At 35.6% G+C, this 26,603-nt stretch overlaps 2 protein-coding genes across 2 annotated transcripts; both read right to left on the bottom strand.

Moving 5' to 3' along the window:
• Positions 1–2,189: 2,189 nt before the first annotated feature.
• LOC123524651 (uncharacterized) lies at positions 2,190–4,224 on the bottom strand. Its single transcript, XM_045302994.2, has 4 exons — positions 3,982–4,224; positions 3,639–3,743; positions 3,048–3,353; positions 2,190–2,814 (listed from the first exon to the last, which is right to left on the bottom strand). The coding sequence occupies exons 1-3, from the start codon at positions 4,044–4,046 to the stop codon at positions 3,086–3,088; spliced, it is 438 nt and encodes a 145-aa protein (XP_045158929.1). The 5' UTR covers positions 4,047–4,224; the 3' UTR covers positions 2,190–2,814; positions 3,048–3,085.
• Positions 4,225–12,207: 7,983 nt separating this feature from the next.
• On the bottom strand, positions 12,208–14,500 carry LOC123524652 (growth arrest and DNA damage-inducible protein GADD45 alpha-like). The gene is made up of 4 exons (XM_053538671.1): positions 14,258–14,500; positions 13,686–13,911; positions 13,169–13,412; positions 12,208–12,978 (listed from the first exon to the last, which is right to left on the bottom strand). Exons 1-3 carry the CDS (start codon positions 14,302–14,304, stop codon positions 13,209–13,211), a joined length of 477 nt encoding a protein of 158 aa, XP_053394646.1. The 5' UTR covers positions 14,305–14,500; the 3' UTR covers positions 12,208–12,978; positions 13,169–13,208.
• Between the last annotated feature and the right edge of the window lie 12,103 nt (positions 14,501–26,603).

The raw sequence follows: 26,603 nt of genomic DNA on the forward strand, positions 1-26,603 counted from the left end.
ATTCGTTTGCAATTGTATATATATAGGGGTGTTAATACTTTCATTTTTATACGCCCGTTTGAAAAATTGGACGTATTATGGGAAAGCCCCTGGCGGGCGGGCGGGCGGCGTCCACAGACTTTGTCCGGAGCATATCTTCTACATGTATGGAGGGATTTTGATGAAACTTGGCACAGTTGTTCACCATCACGAGACGGAGTGTAATGCACAAGAACCAGGTCCCTAGGTCTAAGGTCAAGGTCACACTTAGAGGTCAAATGTCAAATTCAAGAATGACTTTGTCCGGAGCATATCTTCTTCATGCATGGAGGGATTTTTATGAAAGTTGGAACAATTGTTCATCATCATAAGACGAAGTGTCATGCGCAAGAACCAGGTCCCTAGGTCTAAGGTCAAGGTCACACTTAGAGGTCAAAGGATACAAGAATGAAAATTTAAGAATGACTTTGTCCGGAGCATATCTTCTTCATGCATGGAAGGATTTTGATGTAGCTTGGCACAATTGTTCACCATCATGAGAGGGAGTATCATGCGCAAGAACCAGGTCCCTAAGTCTAAGGTCAAGGTCACACTTAGAGGTCAAAGGATACAAGAATGAAAACTTTGTCCGGAGCATATCTTCTTCATGCATGAAAGGACTATGATGTAGCTTGGCACAATTGTTCATCATCATGAGACGGAGTGTCATTCGCAAGAACAAGGTCCCTAGGTCTAAGGTCAAGGTCACACTTAGAGGTCAAGGATAAAAGAATGAAAACTTTGTCCGGAGCATTTCTTCTTCATGCATTGAGGGATTTTGATATAACTTGGCACAAATGTTCACAAGCATGAGACGGAGTGTCATGCGCAAGAACCAGGCCCCTAGGTCTAAGGTCAAGGTCACACTTAGAGGCCAAAAGTCAGATACAAGAATGACTTTGTCCGGAGCATTTCTTCTTTATGCATGGAGGGATTTTTATGTAACTTGGCACTATTGTACACCATCATGAGACGGAGTGTCTTGCACTGGTCCCTTCTTTTGAATTACTTCCCTTTGTTGTTACTATAAATAGCTTTTATGGTAACTTTTTTATTACTAGTGGTAGGGAAAAATCGAGACCACTTTTCTGTAGTACAACATGCATGTTACATCCAATTCTGAGGTGTATTTTGAGCTATCTCTACCTAGTAAGGATTTTTGTATGGACTTGCAATTTTTTTTTTTTTTTTGATTTTTTTTTTCTCTTTAAAGATTAACTTCCCTTAGTTGTTACTATAAATAACTTACATTGTAACTTTTTTATAATTGACCGTAGGGAAAAACCAAGACCACTTTTCTGTGGTACAACATTGATATTACTTTCAAATTTTGGGTGTATTTTAAGGTATCTCTACCTGGTAATTTTTTTGTGGACTTAGAAAAATAACAGAATTACAATAATTTCTAAAAAAAAACATTGTAAACAACTACAAAATTAAAATTCCGTTTGCAAATACAGGCGCTAGTGTAAAGAAATTTGCTGTGACGGGCGTATATTGTGACATTCTGGCACTCTTGTTGCGTATGATATCATACATCTAAATATTTTGTAAGCACACAACGACGCACAATGTTTGTGTGTTGTGTTTTGTTTCTCACTGGCACAGTTTTTGGTCATATAGCGAGTTTCCAGTTTTAGGTGCCTCTCCTGATATCATGTACGGGCGGGCACTTTGGTTGAACCACCGGGCATCCATAAGCCAGCTGGATGGCTTCCTCACATACAGAAGTTCTAGACCCAAAGCGAGGTTTCGCACTCACAGAAGGGCAAGTAATTCGAAGTCTGCAATCGTTAACACTTTGCAAGAGTTAGTAGTTGGCTATCAGTCTTTGGTCCTTGTTTTCAGTGAGTTTGTATAACATTTTTGGACAGAAAGCGTTACTACATCATAAATACACTGATGAATATATCCGAGCACGCACAGAGAAGCTGTCTTTGTGTTGTCAATTTGGTTCTTGATCACTGAAGGACGATCTGCGGACGATAAAAGAGACAACAAACGAGCTAAAACATGTATTATTATCAGACGTATATATCTGCACAAGGCCACATTTGATGTGATTGCAGAAAGTAAATAAGATCGAAGATCGCATAAAAAAGTATTTGTGGTAAATTCCCTTTACATTACTTTATAACAGACTGTTTCAGAATAAAAACTAAAAACAAATCTTAGATGTTTGTTTCATTTTATTATTATCGAAACTAAATCGTTTGAAAACAAAATAACAAGAAAGAAACAACAAAACAAAATAACTTTAGATCTTTTACATAACATGATATATTGTATATTTATTTAGTTGTTATTTATGCCACATGACACAGATATAGGACACATAGTCTAGCATTATTGTTTACTCCTAGATCTACGCAGTTGTTATTTATGCCACATGACACAGATATAGGACACATAGTCTAGCATTATTGTTTACTCCTAGATCTACGCAGTATAACACACTGGTTATCTCCCTTCCACAATCCGTGTTTATTTAGTGCAATTGTCACGTTGTCGTCGAAAACATATGGACATTCTTCAACGAAAATGTCAAATAAGTCATGTGATGTTGCAGCTATTTTTAGTGTTGTTTGTGTAAGTTTCCGCATTTTTGCACATAAATAAACTGAAGTTTTTATTTATGACGGTCGATGCATGAAGACGTGATCCATTATGTAATGTTTCAAATTCAAAGCACAGATGCAAATCGAAGAGTCGTATCCTGAAGCGACTTCTTGCCGTCTGCTTTGCTCGATGTATGCAGATTACACCAGTGATTTTGTAAATGGGATATTGGGGTCCCTGAAAGAAGACAAGAGATAATACTGATTAATGACTTGTCACGAACAGCAAATTGACTTTTGTACTTTATTTCTGAACTTTCTGAACTAAAGTTTTAAATTTTGTACGAATTTTAAAGATATACAATGTTAAATATAAGTATAGAACAGAAAACTTTGAAATCCAGGACCATTTACATGTATTATACAGCAATTAATATACGTGCTATTTATTATTTGATCTGTAGTAATTACCATTTAATGTTTATCCATGTGTGCATGTGTGTCCACATTCAGCCAAAGTTTTCATCAACTTCATTGTGGATTTCATCTAGCTCAAGAACGTCTTTAACTGGTTTGGACGTTACAAGGACACATTCTATTGGTGTAAAGTCCATCAATTTATTGCGCTGTACTTTGATTGTGTGGTTGAAGTCGGCCTGGTCCAACTCAATAACCTGAATATCATTCTCCCAGCAGTAAGCCTCTATCAGCTTGTGTTGTATGTGGGTTGATATGTTGTGACTTGGGAGGATACAAATATTAACTATTTCTGGACACCTGAAAAAGAGATAATAAAGACACATGAGAAACTTGTACTTTGATCACTATATGCAATAATCTCGATATTTCATGTACTCATTTAAATGACACGTTAGGTGATATTCGCTTCATAAATTTATATAAACATCCTATTACTTATAACGCATATAAAAGTCCCAAATACGAAAAAAAAATCCCATTCTACGAAAACAAACATGAAATCTTTCAAGAAATCCCCATCCAACGACACATTGAAATTAAGATCAGATAATGGTTCATCCTTTAAATTCATAAAATACTCACATTTCAAGGACATGTGCCGACTCAAATAATCCTTTGATGAACCTATCCTCTTTTTCGGCGAGGTAGACAAGATCTTGGAATGTCTCGGTACACTCGTCAACGGACCTGCAAAAATAAAGAGTACAGTCATTAAGGACATGTTATTGAAGTATAAAATTCTGACAATCAGTTAAAAGCATGAATATTATATGAGAATTAGTTATACTTTAATGCTATTACAATCTTTAAATTTATGTAATTTCATCGCATTAAGAGAGCAAAACATATCACGTAATATTGTAATTATCCTTGTACGAAATTAAACATTGTATATTTTGCAACAGAGAAGAAAACGCCAACTTACATGTCAAAATCTGAATCAATAGATGTATTCCTTTTGTAATCTCTCATTTTCAGAATATTGTCCATTAACAACGAAATATTCCAGTAATTATTGATATATTTTAACACGACCTCTTCGCTTCGTAAGCTAAACTTGTTATGTCGTTAGCTATGAGCGTACAGACGTATTATACTATTGCACTTGTTAGCTCGCTGAACTGAGCTACGATTGGTTAGATTTCGTAAACAAAACCACGTGGTATCATCGTACTTCAGTTCAACGTCTTATCAGTGTTTCTCCTTCACTGCTACAAAGAAATTGAATAGTACAAAGAAAACTACAGTCCGGCTGCAAAATGCAAATGAGCTAGCGGATGATGTAGCATTCGCGCTAAATGAAACAAACAAAATTGTTTACTTATAAAATGAAAATCAAATAAATATAAGATGACCTTGATAATCGAGTTAAACACGATCCCGGAACTGTATCTATGCTTCATAAGAAAACAAACAAGAAATTCGCCGGACGTGAATTATGACCAAGCGTTCAGTGTATCAAGCCGAACAAGCAAATGACCATATTAAGTGTATACATGAGGTCAGTCAATACTCCTATGTTTGAGGTCAAGAGCAATGTTCATGGTCAATAGTGATGACCAATATTCTAATTAGATATTAAATAGGAATATGATAATGACTAATTAAGCAATTAATCATGTGGTGTAAGTTAACGGAGAAGAGAGCTATTTCTTACAAAAACATACTTTTCAAAACATCGTATTTTGTTGTTGTTATTGTAATAGAAAAACTGGAAACTGCACGGCAAAAATAAAAATGGTGCAAGCTCGGTTTGACAAACCCAAAGCCACTCTTTTTATTCGTATATTTTTGTCTACGGAGAAAATTTACTGCAATACTTCATACATCGTTTTAATTTGTTTTGACTGACTTAAATTGACACCAGATAAAAAAACCAACAACAACAGAAAACAAAAAGCGCCATCCTGATGATTGCACTAGATTAATACTAGTTGAACTTATGACAGCACAGGTGATACCGGTCATGTCAGTGATATGAATGAACGAAGATAACTTGTAACACTTGGTGGCAGGTAGATATATAGTACAGGGAATGTACTGCTTGATCGATATTATAAGTATTGATAGCACATACCATTTCAATACTTGTGGTAATTTAAACTCCTCACGCGGTCGGTCCGGGGCGTTGTGTGAGGTATGACAAATAAACTCTTGGAAGGATTTTTGATTTATACAGCAACCGCCTAAGGGGGTAGAGCCACCCGGGAATAAAAACAAGGGGAGCTTGGCCTAAATGGTATCCTAACCGTTAGTATTTATTTGTCCCATTGACAATGTTGAGTTTAAATGAATTAAAACAAAAGATTAAAACTAAATGTCTGAATATAATTTTCTCAAAAGGCACTGAATCTCCATCCAGCAACCTATATTAATGGCACAACAAGGTAAGTATTGTTTCTTATTACTCATTTTGTGCACACAGATGTGCTAGACTGTGAGTAATATTACTGTTAAATGCACTTGTTGTGAAGTCAGGTGGTAAATCCGTTGGCAGACCTTGATAGTATAGTTATACTAAACTGATCATAAATTAATCTCTTTGAACTCAGTAAACATTACCACAACTATGAAGCTGGAAGCGTTACAGAACGGGTATCATGCATAACGTATTTTACCATGACCTGTTGAGCAAAGTGTTAAATGATTTATCAGTGCAGTTACGAATCACAAAGAACTTCTATCACTTTTTCCCCATTAAATAAAGAGATTTTACCATATATGGCAGGCAAATATTTTTGAAATTTATTCAAATTTTCGAGGAATTAATCATGAAGTAATCTTGCTATATTCTAAATTATCGTGAAAACAGTAAGGGCGTTGGATTGTACTAGACAGTCAGGAAGATAATACTTGATTTGATCCAGTGATGCACCGTACAATGATTTAGAGCTACTTGAGCCACTTTGACTAATTGTCGGTTTAATTCTTTGAAGTGTTAGATAGATAAAACACAAGAAAACCGTGCCTTCTACTTATTGCTTACTCCTACATTTCTTCTGGTGCATTTTCAAGGTCAGCATTTTATTTGAACATGTATCAGCAAAAATTTGAGTACAGTTGAAATGAATGGAGAAAACAACTAAGTTTGGTATCATATTACGGACCGTCTATGTTTTGACTTGGGGTCTTTAATACGCTATGCTACTGGGAGGTCTCAAGACACACATCAAGTGACCTTCTAGTGGGGTAATTGCAGTTGATATTGAGTGGGTGAATTCGGGGTGTGTCAGTGTGGGTTTGATTTTCTCTGCGTTTTGTTGCACACGGCAGTAGACTGACTGATCGATATAATGTCAAAGGAGGGTTGTTAAATTAACTACTTGGGTGTTTGCATTTTCCGTATATTAATTATCGGGTACTTCCTAAGTTTTCGGGATCATTTAATATGTCCTTCGTTATTGACACAGAATGTCATTTGATATTTCTCTTGTGAGTAAATTGGTCGTTGATTGAGCCGCACCATGAGAAAACCAACATAGTGCGTTTGCGACAAGCATGGATCCAGACCAGCGAGGATCCATGCATGTTCGCTAATGGTTTCTCTAGGTTTCAATAGGTTTTGAAAGCGAACGGCATGGATCCTGACCAGACTGTGCGGATGCGCAGGCTGGTCTGGATCCATGCTGGTCGCAAACGCACTATGTTGGTTTTCTCATGGCGCGGCTCAATTATGGGTGTGTTTTTGATCATTTTGGCATAATTGACTGCCTAATTGTGAGGGCACATTGTCTTCCCACTGTTCTTGTGGCGCTTGTGTGTCAGGAAAATCGTGTCGGCGTGCAAGGTGATAGATTTAACATAATATAAATGGACACGTTGTTGCAGCTACTAGGTCATTAATATAGTTATTTATCACAGAAGAAACAAGATTATTGTCATTAGGCATTTGCTTTTCAAAATTGTTTAAAAGCACTTCATATGAATATATGCATTTAAAATGTGTGGTAAAGGTCTCCGTGTAGGGGAAAAGTTTCAGAAAGCATCTAGACTTTGTAGCTTATGGACCATCTAAATAATATATTTTTATTATACAATCTTAACGGCTAAACCTGATACAGAATCGCTCTACTAGCTCACAGGTGGCAGTAACGTACCTAGGATACAGTTGGATCCATGAGCCATATGCACTTTAATTTACTACAATTATAATGTTTTCTTAGGAAAAAAATGACAAAAAGCCATTTTGAAAAAAAATTTGCTCCTGTGACAATGAGCCATGAGAAAGGTGATCAAGAACAGTTTGACAAGTGCATTGCGTCCAGGTCCGTATTTTTTTTTCAAAACAATATTTCCTTATCAATAGTTGGCCGCCTTTTCGGCAAAAAATTAATCTTTCAGAAAAACCTTACTTCAAAACCCAGTTCCAAACCGTTTACGCATCAGGAGCGAGCAACGGCATACGAAACGATAGTGATTTCTCCACCCGAATAAATCCCACACATTTTTCGCATCGAAGTCTCCCCGCAAAAACATATCAAGAACACAGTGCGAGTTTAAAATAACGTTATAACCGTTCATAACAGACTAAACACAAACTAACAAGACCGAAAACTAGGTTCAATCCTACTTTGTTACTTACAAATTCGCTATTTAACATTTTCGCTTTCGGAAATTACCTTCGCCTGCCATGATTACCGTTGACAAGACGGTGGTTGTAAAGAACGTTTTCATTGGCGGAGACAGTTTACGTATTTCAAACGTAGCGATAAAATCCAAAGAGTACCCGAATATAAACAAGCAGCGATGGCTCACGAGGATTATTTACCAAATTCAAATAAATAACAACTGGTAAGTAATTAAGTAGAATTGAACCTTATTTTTAGTCTTGTTAGTTTACATTTAGCCTATTCTGACTGCTTGTAGTGCTATTTTTAACTGACATGGTGTACTTGATTTGTTTTACGGGGGAGACTTCGGTGCGAAAAATGTGTGGGATTTATTCGGGTGGAGAAATCACTATCGTTTCGTATGCCGTTGCTCGCTCGTGATGCGTAAACGGTTTGGAACTGGGTTTTGAAGTAAGGTTTTTCTGAAAGATTAATCTTTTGCCGAAAAGGCGGTCAATCATTGATAAGGAAATATTGTATTGAAAAAAAAATACGGACCTGGAAGCAATGCACATGTCAAACTGTTCTTGATCACCTTTCTCATGGCTCATTGTCACAGGAGCAAAATTTTTTTCAAAATGGCTTTTTGTCATTTTTTTCCTAAGAAAACATTATAATTGTAGTAAAAAACAAAGACAAATATCAAACAGGGAATGCCACGTACCAAAATCGCAGCCTCCCCAAAACGAAACCTACAGCACGCAGACGTGCACACCACAAACACACACACACACAAAGCCAACACACGAGGACAAAACGAACAAACAAAGGAACACACACATACACAAAGCATACACAAGAGGACAAAACGAACAAACAAAGGAACACAGTGGGGCACTGCCTTGGAACGGTCAGTGGCAAAAACACCACTGGGGAGCTTAAACCGGTTTATGGTGCGCACCCAACCTCACTCTTACCCCCACCATGTTCCAAAGACACGGGACAGTGTAAATAAAAGTAATCCCCTCCAGGTGAATCTCTAACAAACGTAATGGAAACAAAAAGGCATGGCATGTAAAACACAAAAATGCTCGTGTATAAAAATATAAAAAGCAAACCTTTAGAACCAAAAACGTATGTACTCAATGCCTTTTCAGAAGACAGAGCAACAAGAGAAACACCCTTAAGGGCCCGACGAAACAGGCCAGAAGACAGATATCAAAACAGTTCAGTCCTGGTAGGATTTAAAAACTGCTTATCATAGAGTCCTCCCCCTCTTCCGTCAGACACAATCAAAGAGGGAAGCGTAGTGTCCAACTGTAAACGGGTTGAGCACTAAACATGCGGTATGTCTCAAAACAGTTGGGTCGTAAACTTAAGTGCATATGGCTCATGGACCCATACTGTATCCTAGGTACGTTACTGCCACCTGTGTACTAGCTTGATATAAATAATCCAAGCTGAGTTACGTATACCAATTTTCAAATTTTAATAAAAACAGTATAAAAATTAAACATCCTTATTGAGGTGTCCGTTCCCCTTGTACGTAGTTTATTTCTCGATTCAAATTTTTGAAAATATTTAACGGAAAAGTTAAAAATACTTCATGTTACGACGCAGATGATAAAAACTATACCAGTGCCGGAACTAGATGTTGTTTAGCAAGTAACCGTACAAACTGGATAATACATGTAATATAAAGGTGCCGGAACTAGATGTTGATTAGCAAGTAACCGTACAAACTGGATAATACATGTAATATAAAGGTTTATTTGCTAGTATGGTGAATTGTGTCTCTGCGTCTTACAGGGAAAGCAGTTGACTCTAAGTTAAGTCTCATCCTCACTCTACGAAACATCATTTAAGTAAGTTATCTTATCTAAAGCATGCATTCGCTGAATTCCTGAAATTTGTTCAAAATGAATACTTCGTTTATAACGGAGGCAGAACGCACCGAGTCCTGAATAAAGAGAATATGTACAAAATGATGACTCGCAGTTATCGTTACAATAAAGTTAAGTACTCGGCCACCCTATTTGACAACTTTGCGGTTATATTTCCGCCCGTAATATACAAAAGCAATGTAAAGAATTCTACCTTATACATAATACCTTTGTCACTATAGATATCATTCGACTACAATTTGTTATTCTTACTCAAATGGACTCGGTTTAAGGTCAACGCTACCACAAACAAATTTAGTCAGTACAAACTAAAATAGCGGACAAAAGACCGATTTAGAAAGTATATTATATGCATGCCTAGATAATTTTAAAATCGTGAATGCCTATCAGTTTTCCTGTAATGTGATGATAAGGGTGATAAAGGATATAGAAGAACATGTACGCTACCTGAACTTTACTAAATCATGTTAGGTATGACGTAAATGCGAATAATATAAACTCTGTTTCGTGCAAATTTTCTTTTGCAAGTCAGGTGTGTTTGTTTTAGATGTACGTCAAGGGATTTTGATGTCGGTGAAAATGGTATAAAGCTAACAAAGGTGCGTAATCGATATAGCATAGAAAACCCGTTTATTATGAATAACGGATATAATATGAATAACGGATATGCCTCTTCAATACAAAAGGGGGTCTCCGTGGACGGGTGGTTACGGTCGCTGACTTCGAATCATTTACCCCTTAACGCTATGGGTTCGAAATTCTTATATGTTAGGAGGCTATCCAGTTGGCTCACGGAAGGTTCTACCCAAATGCTCATCCTTGCCTAAGAAAAATTCAAGGACTAGGGCCTTCCTCTATCGAAGTCGACATACGACTTGTAATCATGCCAGTGACGTTAACTAACAGATTCTAATTATATATCGTACAAAATATAACAAAGGGGAATCTTGGAATTGAGTAGAAGAAATATTTGAGCATATCACAGCATACTGATTATAGTTTTATAGTGTCTGTTGCATTATTAATAAATTATACTAGTTGGACGACGAGGCATCCATTTATAAATATCATTAAAAACAGTTGCAAGAACAGAAAGTCCAAGTGTGCTATTTCAAGCGAATGGTTACAGGACAAATTTCATCCGCCCGTACGGATAATATATAATTGCGTTCCTTGGTTTGTTTTCAGTTAAAGAACTTTAATGTACCTGTTATATCCCCAAGAAAGATTATCAATGAATAATTTGCAAATAAAATCAGTCTCGGGGTTTACATATTTAGTCCAAGAATATATACCCTGCATATTCAGACACCTTCAAAAATTAATTTAAGGCGTACCTCTTTCGGCTGGCAGTTGCACAAAGGTAAGAAATTTTCTGCTGACACATTAATGAAAGGGAAAATTTGAGGGTCAATAAGTGACAAAATAAACCACCCGGTGAATTACCGTTTGGCAGACAGGTATAATTATGTTTAAACAACGAAAAGCTAAAAATTTAACTTAACCTTCGAATTGGTATACACGGAATATAATATTACGTCTATACCTAAATAGTTTATAGTTTCGAGTGGTATAACCACTGTGTAGGCCCCGCAGATAGGTTGGAACGTGATGTATCATACAATCTTATAAATCACAGAAGCTGTTAGAGTTAATTTTGTAACACTTATAAATATTTGACCCGTCAGAAGTTGCGGAATGTAGTAAAAAATAACTTGTGGCTTATAATGTACTTACCACTTAATTGTATATTTAGTACAGACGATATGTGGTATTACTATAATTCTTAAAGCAAAATTTGTGTCACATATACAGTACCAAAATAGCGAGATAATCCCAGCTGAAAGGGAATCCAACTGCGCATTTAGTTGTAATGAGAGCAGAATTTTTAATGTCATCTTTTACGTTTGAAATATGACCATTTAATGCATGGAAAAACGCTTTCTACAAGTTGAACAGTTGACCAATTAGTAGACTAGCTCCTAGACTGTGATATATCTTTTTTTACATTTTTATGATTAAATGTAGTGAACTGAGCCAGTCTGTATTCTATGTCCAATATCATAGTATCAGTCCTCTGTGAAAATCTCTAAAATAAGACTGGCTTTTGTCTCTATGAAATTAAAAAAATGAAAAATGTAGAAATATATTATTATCAGTCTAGTGGCTAGTCTAACCAATTAGTTTCCTGGTGTATCATTTGAGAATAAACCGACCGGACCGACGACGGGCGTAACAGATGGTACGGAGTATTGAATCAGCAGGTCAAACGTCTAGGTCGCAGTGGCCTTGATGAATGGTTACTGATATAATTTATTGCACGGCCCATCATTTATTGATGAAATGGACACACCGTATCGTTGCTACTGAATAACGGTTTCTATTCAATATCACTAGAGCTATGGAAAGCTATTAGTTTCATAATCGGATCAGCTTTTATTATAAACGTCCATGCCGAAACTAAAGGCACTTAATGACATGAGATAATAAGGATAAACTTAGCATACTACTAAAACCAATTCGCTAAGCCGAAAGTAATAGTAGCTACAGATAACGTATATCTTTGTGCGGTCGAAAATGACCTCCTTTACACAAAGCACCGAGGGACCTGTACTTAGCCGATTGTGTATCGACTGAACTTTTCTTAGTGGACAAAGTTATTCTGTTCAAATTAAGTGGAAGGAAAACGAAAATGTGTTTATTTGTACATATTTATGTTTATTTTTTTTTCTTTAACTTTTTATACAATGTTTTAATCTATACAAAACTTTTATTTTTTTTTTACATTTTCAAGAGAACTTGTAAGCACAGAAAAAGTAAGTTGCACATAAAATATGAACTGTACAAAATCAGCATTTAATATTGCATATAGACAGTTATAAATCATGCACAAACTTTAGACACAAATACTAACTAAAACAGTTTAATGAACATGTTTGCAAAAGTAATGTTATCTCCTTTATAGACACATTTTATAACATATAATTCATTGCAACATTAATTTCAGTTAAAACACCTTCTCTATGCTTGACATTGTCCATATTTCAGTTAATCACCTCCACGAATATTCACCACTCTTCATAACAAATTGTGTGTAGGTTTCTAATGTCTTAACACATTAAAATACACAGTTTCTCTCCTCCTCTATAATAACGTCCAAAATTCCAAATTACACAATGGCTGTACATATACATGAAACACTGGTCAGTTCAGTCTGACATTGGCCAGTAAAAAGTCACTGGTCAACAATGTTCAAGGTCCACAAGGAGCGCCTGAAATCACACAGTATTAATGACAATGGTGATGACATTATGTTCAGATGCCCGGATGGTCCAAAGGAGGTCACGTGGATACCATACCCATAATGCTTCTCCAATGGTGATGATGCCAGGTCTATGTACACTGGGACGGGCGCTGTTTCTTTTTTAGTTAATTTTCGGATTTACCATATTTTTTTTTGGTATTTTCCTGAAAATATAAATTTATTTCTCAACATAAACATTTTCCTGTGTAAAATGATGCAATCAATTACAAATGCATACATCTCGCAAGAATAAGTAAGTAAGTAAAATACATATATACAAAAAAAAACTTGTGAATAATTGTAATTTTAAAATATTTTAACAGTTAGATAATCTGTTTTTCTGGCTGCACCTACCTACTGATTTTGGGATGCAGCGGGATTGCAAGAAGGCAGATCAAATGGGTAAGTCGATGATTTGATTAGGCCAGATTTGCTCCATCAATCGATTTTCGTGCTTGTTTGACTTTTCCTTCGGAGGCCATCCAATCAAGACGCAGGAAAAGTCCAAAGAAGGGGACATAACTGGGTTGTCGTTTGCTGACTTCTGCTGCGGAGTATCGTTGCCAAGTAACGAGATGAACTTCTCACAATTGTTTATCTGCAAAAGATTAAAAACACGTTAAAACTTTCCTGCACTGACTATTAACCAATCAGAAGGCTCTAAATTTTACATCCTTGTTTACTTTTAAATATACATCTTTGCATTCCTAGAATAAGGAAGTGAGTGTTAGATTCTACTTAAAAAAGGAAAATAAAAAACAAATTCCCCCAATATTAAAATTTCTATTCTATTTATATCTATGATATAATCGAGAGAAAAATAAACAACAGGGAACTTCAAGTGTTTATTTTGAAAATTTCTTTAATTTACCTTGGCAACTTGTATGTCGTTCTCCAAACAGTATGCTTCTATTAGTTTATGTTGAATGGATGCAGCGATGTCATCTGGTGTTGCCTCTGGCAACAAGCACAACATCACCAAATCCGGGTAGCTTTCCAAGTAGCTTGCACACTCGAACACTCCACTTGTAACCCTATCTTCTGCTTTAGCTCTTACCATCACCTTAGCTAGGGTATCACCCAAGCTTTTTTCAACTCTGAAAGAGGTCGAAGAAATTAGTTAAGTATGACAAATAATAGATAAGTTAACAATATGCCGATAAGAAGGCGTTGTCAGGAAAACTAACGTACTAGAATTTCATACTATGGTGCAATAATATGGCGGTGACCTTGACCTCACGCAAAAAACTGCATTGAACGAGTGCCTTTGTTAATGTGCCCTTAAAGGGTCTAGAGTTTAATCAATAAACTTGAAATTTAAGTAAATTTTGGAATGTGCGCTGCAGCAAATAATTTAAAGTTAATACAGTATTAGCTATAGAATTTAAGACTTATAAATAATGGAAGTAATAAAGATCGAAATACCTAAAATATGAAACTTACTTTTTATTTTGCATATTGTTCGCTTGTTCTTTGTCTGGTAACGTCATTTTATCCAAAATGTTCACTTAATCCTTTAAAAAAATTGCTCTTAGTAAAATCACGTCTGCTCTGTATCATTGAAAAGTTAAGAATGTTGTAAAACAAGTCCGCATGTGACTAGTTCAATTTTTGAGAACATGACCTGACAGGACGGGTGGTTTTCTTAGAACAACGCAGGCGATTGGCTAAAATTATAGACTGATATTTTCCCTAACAACCGTGCACGTGGTAGAATTCCTGTTTGAATTGTTCCTTCCGCCATTATTTTAAGTTTAAAGGTTAAAAATCGTAATCAAATATATTTTGTTAACAATTTCAACCGCTTAAATGACAATAAATTGATTGAAAATGCATTATATTTGTGTTTGTTTACATTTGTTTCTATTCTCCTTACATTCACGTGACCTTAGGGACTTTCCGACTGTATCGTATTGAAATCGTTTGAACGATTGCACAACGTGTTTCTGATTCAATATTTATTTATAGACATGGAAAAACCGGGCCGTTTAAATGTTCTAGGGAAAACCAAAAATAAACGTTCCAGAAAAATATAAGAAGAACGGGTTGTCTAACCGATATATAAATTATATAGGACTATGAAAAAGTACATACACAACAACGAAAAGTAGGCTCAGTCTTAACTGCGTTTAAAATGCATTATTTGCCAAATGTATTATTGATATTAGAAAGTCCGGATGTAGGGTGTAAATATTCAGGACACGTATGACAAATAGACACGCTGGAGGTTATTACATTTATATTAACTCGTGGCCTGGCTGATGAAAAATTTCGCGAGATTTATTATGTTTGTTATTTTCACCGAAGACCAAAGTCAGCAAGTTGTCGGCAAAACGGTAGCACAAATAGCTGAATGATTAGGACGAAAGTGAGCTGTATTCTTTTGTATTTCCATGATGGTAATTATACACGATCTGCATAAAAAAGTGAAGAAATACTTGTGAGCATCTAGCTACTAATTGACAGGGACGTATATAAGACAATATGTTAAATGTCAAATTAGTGTACTTGATGTATTAAGTTAAGTTCAGTGTAAGATAGTTATTTAGCTTTGTTAATAAAACTATACTTAAAAGAAATTGACTGAAAAAAATCCAGATTAAGTTGTGAAAAACACATTAATTCAGGGAGGGCCTAAATTGTCCAGCTGTCATCTTGTAGAATAGCTGCATTTTACCAGTACTATCAGAATGATTTTCACGAAGTTCATGTGGGAATAAAAAGTAGGTCATTAAGTTGTGGTGGGTCTTTCCACCCAAACATATAGGGGTACTTTAAAGTTAGAATATTTGTCCAGGTCTCGATGGTCCCTTGTTCCATTATTCGTAATAAACACTTGCATCATGTTTTTTCTCCGTGGAAGAACTGCAATGAAGTTGTTTGTCAATCTTCAGATGACACTGCAAATGTTTCGGTTCATTAAAATAAAGAAAGGTAGAACAGGAGTGTGCGTATAGCGTATATATATATATATATCATTTTCATATAATACATAGTTTTTGTGTTGGATTTCTACTCTACTTAGTCATATGAGTATGATATACACCTACAACGTGTTCGCTTCTGACAAAGTATAAATTGCAAGTATCACATCTAGATACTAGTATATGTATCATATCATATGATGTTACCCCACCCGTGATGTTCAATATGCAATGAATCATATCCTGCTTGTACTTTGGACTTAATGAATAAACAACCCTAATACAACCGGTACTAGCTCGTTTAGACATGATGTAGATGTCAAGCATTTTCGTTTGTTGCACGCTTTCGCTGTAATCACATGTGCATGTATTTCACGATAATAGCTATTGCTTAATATGATTTTCAATTGCAGAAAATTTGTTGTATTGTGTTGATTAACAGTCATGAATTTGCAATTTACGTACTAAGTACAATAGGTTTGCGAAAACTCTTCCACGAAACGAAAATGATATCTTTTACAAGGACGTCAATTCCTACATGTACACTGATTTTCTAGGAAACTGCGACTGACCTGTTGAACACCGTTACCTGCCGTGATTTGATTATGCATATTTGCACGAATTTAATAATACAATGCGTACCGCAGTTATATGTATGACTGCTACATAAAATCACAGAATATGTGCTACTGCTTTCTTATTGCTTTCTTATTCTCAGTCCATGTAATTGGACTTTTGATTCTTAGCAATGTAGGAATTGCTTAGTTTTAGTTTCATAATATGGCACCATGTCTGGTTTTGCTGCAAATATTTGTGTATACTTACCTCAGAGAAGGTGAAAGTAAACACTTGTTAGGAATTCCAGCAATCCCAAACAATATTCAAAGGATATATAGGAACACATTATACTTGCAAGGTGAATTTCAATATTAAGGCATATCATTTTTTTTTAGAATTTGTAAATAACCTTATTATTTTGGCCGTTTCAGGAAGTCTCTGACTATTTGTACATTCAATAAATACATCAGGATTTTACTATTACGTGTACCACGCGCTGAGAATGAAAGCACATGGGCATGTCAATTTAAAGGACTGGCAAGGGTTAAAATATGAAATTAGATTTATCACATGGGATGGGGTTAAAAATTGTAACACAATTTCTTCCTTTGATGTAATAGTAGAAGCGCTTTGAATATGAAAACTCGTTGTAAGTTTGCACTTCCGATTTAAGGTCTCGGACCTTTATTATGTAAATGAGCATTTACTGGTTTAAGTAGAGATATAATTGCTGTCAATGTTAGCGGATAAATCCGTTGTTTCGGTAGCTAGTGACAAGTTGTACAAGGCACGGTATCGTACATATCATACATACCTGAGACATACCAATCATGTCTAAATTAAAACGTTGACCGCACCTGTATTGCTATCAAGGTCAGTGTGCCCGAGCCGGCATAACTACAAAAAGAAATAGAATAAATGAAAAGATTAAAAAAATATTTAACTTTTGGTACACTTAAATTAGTTAAATACAGACAGCTTAAAAAAGTGTTATCATAAAAATCATTGTAACTATCTTTCCTTGTGCAACCGTTAAAACGACTGCATAATAAGTAGATAAACTATTTATCTGTATAATCCCGCTAAAACACCTTATATAGTTGTCAAAAAAGCGGGTAATTACTGGCCTTCACAGATTTAAATTGTTTTTTTTTTTAAACTTTATATGGGTAGAGCCGTCAATATTGTTAACTCCCTTGGAATTATGAGTTGGGGGGAACGTTTACCAAAATATTTAGTCATGCACAATAAGCACAATACTAAAATAAAGTAGTTTTTTTATTTAATTGAAAATATATTTTTGTTAAAAAACAGTCCCTTCTGAAGTATGGACAAGGACAACCCGGACATTGACGTCACAAAGGACAATTAAAAACGTATGACCCACACCAAATATTCTAGACTTCTTTCAGCATGTATCATTTCATTACAGCACGGAGGAATTAAGATTATATTTAATATACAAGACATAGTCATTGGAGTCTAGATATTTAGAGGTCCATAATGCTTTAAATTTTAAAATTTATCTTAAAAACAAGATAAAACAGCTTTCCAAATCGATGTTATTCGTACTTACATGGTTAGAAAAGCACTACGTTTAACTGTTAGAGCCATAAAGGGAGGTAATAAAAATAAAAGATTCAAACATTCTAGTATATTCAGCAATATTCAAACCTTTGACAAATGTTAAAGAAATTAATTATCAGAAATAGGATTTAACAAGAAATTAATGTTTTTTATGTTCATAGCGGAAAATGTGACAGCCACAATTTAGACAAAGGCATTATGAGCCTTTAATGTAGAAAATAAGTTGCTCCTATAACTACATTGTGTATGAATTGTATGTAGTGTCAAGTGATTATCTAGGTATGCAAAATATACGTTTAAAGGGAGAATATCAATTTGTATTGTGTGTACTTTAACGTTGAAGTAGCTTCCCTTTATTGTTACAGTCACTTTAATATTGGTTTAATATTCAAATAAATCCCATTTTTATTTTCTGTGTTCTTTATATAAGGAAATTAATTTCCATTATGCTTCTAGACCCATTTCCTTTTTTTTTCATATCATATTTGTGTAACACATTTAAGACAAAGTTGAAACGCAAAATCTACTAATAGACTTCCTGGTGGCTTGCTGTATAATAATAGATAAAAAACTAAAATAGTTCGGATTTCCATGTTATGTATTTTTAAACTGTAGATATATTTAGAAAATAAAATATAACGACACTAAACATCAGAAACTTAAATACAAAATGCAGAGAGGTTTTATCTGCAAACCTCTCCCACGTTGCTGTTGAGTATGCATTTAAAAAGAACACATCCCATAAATAGGCTGTTGCAAGATTTCAGTTTGATTTTTTATAACTTATACATTTTCATGTCACAAAACTAATTCAGTTTAACATTGTTACTTGGTGTATTTTTTCATTGGTTTCGTAATGCAAACAAAAATGTAATTGATAAGAGGACAACAAATTCTTCCATTACGTTTAAAGGGAGAATATTAAATTATAATTTGAGTGTTTCTACGTTGCAGTAGCTGCCCTGTACTGCAACTTCGATAAAATACTACTCTAATAAAAAAATAGGTAAAATATATTAAATTAAATTTCATTTTAATTTTCTGTGTTTTTATACATAAGGAAATTATTATGTCCCTATCCATGTCATGTTTGTGTAACACAGTTAAGACAAATTTTGAAACGCAGATTCTCGAAATAGTTGGGATTTCCAGCGATTATTTATAAACTATATAGATATATTTTGAAAAAATAGGTCATTTGGAGGAATTACGGCCACTGGTGGTCCATGAATTATTTCAAGCACTGAAAACCGCCCCTTCTGTCAGCCAGCGGGATGGATTCCTCACATAAAATCCTACAAGCGTGGTTTTCATTAATATGGTGCTCTGTTACGACCAACTCGAGGTGTATCTTTTACGGTACGATGGCACAGCACGGAGGTACTTAATTTTTGCACTTTGTCCGCCACTTTATAAACGCGAATCGCGAAAGTACGATGGCAAAGCGCGAAGGCAAATTGGCCATCATTTCGCGCTTCTACATCGAAGTTCCGCCCTTCACGAATCACCATATTATGCTGGCGTTATGTACCTTCGCGCACTCGCGTTTATAAACGGACATGCGAGGCTATGAAGGGGTAACTTCGCGCTTTGCCATCATACGTTCGCGCATCGCCATTTTAGCTTCAGCTTATCCTTAGTACCTTCGAATTTGGCGTTTACATAGAGAGCACAAGCCGAAACTAACCGGACACCATACATTGACTCAGCTAACCAGTGGATCTCCTTATAGATGTATTTTCAGTTAAAAACTGGACTCATAGGTCAGTCCAAAATATATTTTTTCTTACTGTGAAAGTTTAACATTTTCATCCAATCCATTTACTCTTTATTATTGAGGGTATATAGTATGCAACAACGATGACCGTAATTGTAATTAAATTTAAATATACAGTGTCAGGCATTCAAAATAACAAATAGTTCAGAGGTATGTCATACCGAAACACTTTCTACATATCCTTTTACTGTGTGGGTTCGAAACTCACGGACGAATGTTATTTTTCTTTATATGTGTTTTGCATCTGAACATATGACTTTTGAGTTTTTTTTTAAAAACAAAATTATAATTATCACGGAAGATTTTTATTTTCTATCCAGCTTTTAAAGGAGAAATTTCCGAAGGCTATATAGGAAATGAGATTTTTTTTGCACCAAATCTTTAATGCATATACATGTAGATATATGCATGTTCAAGAAAAAGGTCCGGAGAGAAACTGATGCAAATGTTGATCTGAACAGGACTTTATTTTTACAGTACCAAAATTGGAGATTAAAATTAAAAACAACTATTCCAGTGGGAATCACATTAGCTTTAGACTCAAGCAGGATTCTGATTATTAAATATTTATATTTAGATACATTTGACTTGTAACTTTGCAATCTATTACAAAAAGCCGTAACACTGCCACTTCAAACGAACATGCTTAAAGTCACTATCGTTATAACTATTGTTATAATAGTATGCACATGACTATTTATTGTGAAATGAGTCAGTCTTTACTTTCAACTCGTTTAACAGGCCTTTGTACGATACGCAAAAAAGAGCGTGCTACATTATAACATATTACAACTTAGGAGTATTATCTAGCACGATATTATACAGGTTCTAGTTTGCACGAGGGGTGCGTGTATCATCTTGTTTATTTACAACTGGACAGTGCTGGTCCGGGGCGGGGGCTATGGGTGTGAGAGTATTGTACATTTCATACCTTTCACGAACAGATATTGCTATTATTTTGCTCAATTCCGTTCTTATGCTTCGTAAGGATCGTCTTAAAGATAATACATATTGATGATTTCAAAATATATCGTGAAGTCATATTTTTCAATATTTACAAACATGCCCGATAAAAGTAAATATATTTGTTAGTTATACGATAAATATGCCAACTAAAAATAATTCACTCTGCGTAGTAATACAACAGGAAAAGAATGGAAACAATCTTTTACCTACAATCAGATTACCATTCATTTAAATTAGTACGTTGCTTAACATCGATCATAGTATTAAATTAGTTTCGCGGGTTAAGATTTAGCGTATAGAGTTAAATAGTCGGACAGTTTAAAGCATCTCGGTTAAGTGTTGTACATAGTTTCAATATTTGTACGACCGAAATGTCTGACTGAGGTCATTGATAACTACGTCGTACTTAGATCTTTAAGTTATATATCTGAGACGACATGTTATGTTTACAGGTTAAAATTGTCCTAGAAGACGGTCCTTACATAGAATGCAACAATCAAAGAATAATAGCAGACTCGGTTTGACCGAGTCTGTCTAACAGTGCAACATCTCTCAAGCTCCTCTCCCCAACGCATCCTCCATTCCCACCTCCTTTCGGTAGTACTGGCTTAAACGGAACTCTTTAAACATAAATATTGAATGGACTCCATCTGTATAGATTATAAACGATACTTTCGGCTGCTTCGGTAGTTCTTACAACAAATTTCTGTCAGAAATGCCGACAATTCTTGGAAACTATAAGTTCAGTATGCAAAACTGATGTACCTTAAGACTGACACTTCTCTTAAACAGGCATTTATGTAATTACATTAGCAATTTATACATGTATTGCTACGCCGAATAGAGCTCTTGCGCCGTATCAACTCACATGTGCGTCGACTATAAATATATATATATCTTACACTGAATACAAGTCACCGTAAGCTATATATGCCAAGATGCTGCATATCCCCGTATATAAAGCTCATTTTAGATCGATTGTAATTCAGAATCAACAATATCACTATTAAACAGTACGTTTTCACCACCGTTGCCAACAACATCATCATCATAATCATCATTACAACCATCAGCATCAGCAGCAGCAACAACAGTAGCAGCCGCAGCATGATCACCACCACCACTACAACATCCACAACCACCACGATAATCATCGTTATTTTTCGAACGATCGAACCAGCATACGCGTCGTGTTCATCATAACCTTCATCAGCAGAGCAGCAGCATAATCACCATCATCATCGCTAATAGGCATACTGTTGCTGCTGCTGCTACTCCTACTACTACTGCTTCTGCTGCTATTACTAATGCAGCTACTGCTACTGCTGCTGTTATTGCAACTGCTGCTGCTGCTGCTACTACTACTGCTGCTGCTGATACTATTTCTGCTACTGCTGCTTCTACTATAGCTCCTAATACTGCTAGTACTGCTCCTACCACTACTACTACTGCTGCTACTACTACTATTGCTCCTAACATTACTACTGTCGCCATTACTGCTGCTACTACTACTACTGCTTCTACTACTACTTCTGCTACTGGTACTACTGCTGCTGCAACTACAGCTCCTACTACTGCTGCTACTGCTGCTACTGCTACTTCTGCTCCTACTACTGTTGCTCCTACAACTCCTACTTCTGCTACTGCTGCTGTATGACGACAACGACGACGATGATGATGATGTTCACAAATATGTTTAATACTGACCATGTAAGCTGAAAGGGATATGTATATCCAACGTATATAGCTTACGTAAGCTGTATTGGTTGCATGCTCACGGATACAAATCATCGTAAGCTGTATATACGGCGCAAGCTCTATACGGCGTAACAATGCATGGAAACATGGAAAAGGACAAATAGCTGGAATAATACATAGAGTGGCGAATATGAATGTCAGTTGAAAACTACAAACAGTTTCGAATAAGAATAAAAAATGATGATCCCTATTGTTTTGGGGGTAAGTTGGTCAAAGGTCAAGGTGATAGTGATCATTAGATTGAAAATGGGACAACTCTTCATGGGTGTGGGGGTGGGGTGTGGAAGCGGCATACGTGATTTAGATTGAGTTGTGATTATATCCATCTCGTATTAATTACTGAAAGATCACTATCACTTACTAAATGCTTGTTATGAAATTGGGATTATTTAGTTAAAATTACTCCTATTTTGTGTTGTTTGCTTCTTGCTGATTAAATCAGACTTACTTTTTGACATTATATATAAGCATATACATATACTATCAGAGGCACGCTGACGCGCTTGGTAAATCTCATTCAATTTTGTTCCAAAAGCAACAATACTTACATCAACACTAAAACTTTATACATAAGAAATTTTATTACTAAACTGGTTTTTTATTGCAAAATTAGTTCTAACAGCCTAGCCCATTTTGTGTCGGCATACGTTTAAAGGGAGAAAATGAATCTGTATTGTGTGTCCTTATACATATGAATAGCTTCCCTGTACTGTTCAGGTAAAAATTCAAATAAAGCCCATTCTTATTTTCTGTGTTCTTTATAAATTCCATATGCTCCTAGACCCATTTTCCTTTTCATATCATGTTATATAACACATTTAAGACACTAATAGACTGAAAAAATCAAGCGATGTTTCTAAAATAGTTCGGATTTCCAAGGTATGTATTTTTATATTGTAGATATATTTAGAAAATAAAATATAACGCCACTAACCATCAGGAACTTAAATACAAAATGCATACCGATTTTTATCTACAGACCTCTCCCACGTTTTTTAGTATGCATTTAAGATGAACACAGCCCATAAATAGGCTGTTGCAGGATTTCGGATTTGATTTTTTATATCTAATACATTTTCATGTCACAATACTAATTCAGTAATGGCGCACTTCTTCAGTTTATAAACTATATAGATATATTTAGAAAAAAATAGCGGTCGTATGGCGGAATTACAGCCACTGGTGGTGGCATCTGCCCCTCCATGCATTATATCATGCACTGAGAACCGCCTACCTAGATAGATAACCCACATGAAGTATGGTGTTCTGTTACGACCAGCTCGTGCTGTATCCCGGCGGTATGATGGCGCAGCACGAAGGTACATAACTTTTGCATTTTGTCAGTCACTAAACGCGACTAGCGAAGGCAGGATGGCGGCCATCATTCGAAGTTTCGACCTTCACGATTCGTCCTGATACTAGTATGCTGGCGTTATGTACCTTCGCGCTTCAACATCGAACATTCGCGTTTATAAACGGACTCGCAAGGCTATGATGGCGCAGCACGAAGGTACATAACTTTTGCATTTTGTCAGTCACTAAACGCGAATAGCGAAGGTAGGATGACGGCCATCATTCGAAGTTTCGACCTTCACGATTCGTCCTGATACTAGTATGCTGGCGTTATGTACCTTCGCGCTTCAACATTGAACATTCGCGTTTATAAACGGACTCGCAAGGCTATGAAGGGGCAACTTCGCAGTTTGCCAGCTAACCTTCGCGCATCGCTATTTTCGCTATAGCTTATTTAATTGTACCTTTCGCATTTTCACATGGAGGACAAGTTTATGCTAACGGAACACCATAACGAGTCTAATATCATTTTTAACGGTTGCGTTGTTTGCTTCCAGGGGATCTTCTTGCAGATTTGTAAGTTAGTCCGCAATACTTTTTTTTACTTTGGAAGCTTAGGAATTTACCCTTTATTTTTGAGGGTGCATACTATCATTCCCCATCGGTAACATGATATATAATAACTTTACTGTACTTACATTCAAATAAAACATAAAGAATTCAACTGTTTTGTTAATTGTCGAAAACTATACATTTCTACTTTCTTACCAATAAAAATAGCTCATAGACAAGGCATCTACATGTCTTTTTACTGCGTGGTTTCAAAACTAAGTGACAACTTAATTTTCTCTGTATATTTGCATCAAAACGTATGACCGAGTTTTGTGTGTGAATTATATCACGTACGAATTTTATTTTCTGTCCAGCTTATAAAGGAGGAACTCCCGGCATCAAATCTAACACAATTCTAATTCATTCTATATAGATATACATACAGATACGAAGTAACAGTTGCATGTTTGAAATCAAGAAACAAATGTTAATAAAAAGGTTCGTAGAGAAATGGATCGTAAAAAATAAATGCTGATCTACATACAGTACTAAAATTTAACCCGACTGAGTTATTCCGCCAGGTACGAATAAAAACAACTATACGGGCGGGATGGGTTAATGCAGGGTTTCGGTTTGATATTTTGATTACGAAATATTTATATTTAGGTATACTTGTTTGTAACTTTGCAAACTTAAACAAAAACAGAAGCACTGCCACTTCAAACAATCAAGTTTAAATTACTATCGTTAATCATATGCACATGATCAGTAATGAAATGAGTCACGCTTTACTTATACTGCGTTAAACAGGACTTTTATAAAATACGCAAAAGAACGTTATACATTATAACATATAGTATTATATAGGGTGCTGGGTGGCATGAGTGGTGTGGACTTTTCAATTATCTCTGATATAATTTTGCTTGGTTGCGTTCTAGGCTTCCAAATCGTCTTATAGAATATATAAACCTTCACTTTTACTTTTTCCTTCATAACCATATAGTGCTGTGAATCCGTAAACCTTTCTGCGGGCGAGCAGCTTTAAACACATTTGATAAAATAAATGATACAATGTTCGGTACAGTCTCGCATTTTATCACTTTCTTCGATTAAAGAATATATTAAAGTCCTTTGATAAAAGTGATAAAATGCTCGGTACAGCCTCATATTTGAAATCACTTTCTTCTACTCGGTTAATAATTTGATATGAAAAGGTACTCGTTTATCCTCTTGTTTATTTACAAGTTGACAGCTCTGGTCCTCTGAAGCCAGTACTAGGGGTGTGACATTGTTGCACTTTTCATTACCTCTCACCAACAGATCCTACTATTATTTTGCTTGATTTCAATGACATTCTTTTGCCTAAAACGGATCGTCTCAAAGGTTATACATATTGGTGATTTCAAAATATATCGTGGTCATCTTATATATTTGAATATTCACAAGCATGTCCCTATGTGTTAGCAGACAAAAGGAAATATATTTGTTAGTTATACAATAACAATACCAACTAAAATAATTTATTCTGCGTAATAATACAGCAGGAATACAGAAAACACTCATGAACTTAACAATCATTCATTTACTACCGGGATATACACGTTGTTTAACTTCGAACCTATATAGATGTAACGTGCTGCAGTCACGAGTTAGCTTAAATAATCTGGCAGTTTAAAAGCGTCACAGTTAAGTGTTCTACAGACGTCTCAAGATTAGTTTATTAGACATTTGCGAATTAAACCTACGTGGACTGTGAGAACCTAAGACGATCGATCAAGGGGACCGTCTCAACATGATTATTTTATGTGTGGTAGGAAAACATTCCTATAATGGTGGTAAGGTCTGGCTTATTAAGTAACCGCACAGGATAAGATTTGGATTTGTCTGTCCGTCCGTCTGTTCGCCAGAGAAATGTTGTTTTTTTTTATCTATATCGCAAAAAGTATTTGATTTAGCGTCATAACACTTTCCTGAAATGTTCTTCAATATTATAAGTTGCACATCTGCGACAAAGTTGAAAAGATGAGCTAGTCCGATCGCAATGTATCCGTATTCCATCGTCGTCGTCGTCCGACATGAAAAAATCTAAACTGGGTCAGCTGGGATCAAAATGTAGGTCAGCAGGAAAAACATTGCGAAGACTGTAGAAAACGTAATATCTTGCGTCTCCATTCATTTGTTGTTATTTTACGCCCGAAGGGACGTATTTTATCATACCCCAGGTGTTTATCTGAAGAATAGTCTCTCAAGGCCGAAATTATGACCCTATCTTCATGAAACTTAGTCAAAATGTTTATCTTGATGACCTCTAGGCCAAGTTTTAATCTGGGTCATGTCGGGTCAAAAAGTAGGTCACCAGGTCAAATCGAAGGAA

The sequence above is a fragment of the Mercenaria mercenaria genome, chromosome 3, assembly GCF_021730395.1.
Source record: "Mercenaria mercenaria strain notata chromosome 3, MADL_Memer_1, whole genome shotgun sequence".
Taxonomy (NCBI): Eukaryota; Metazoa; Mollusca; class Bivalvia; order Venerida; family Veneridae; genus Mercenaria; species Mercenaria mercenaria.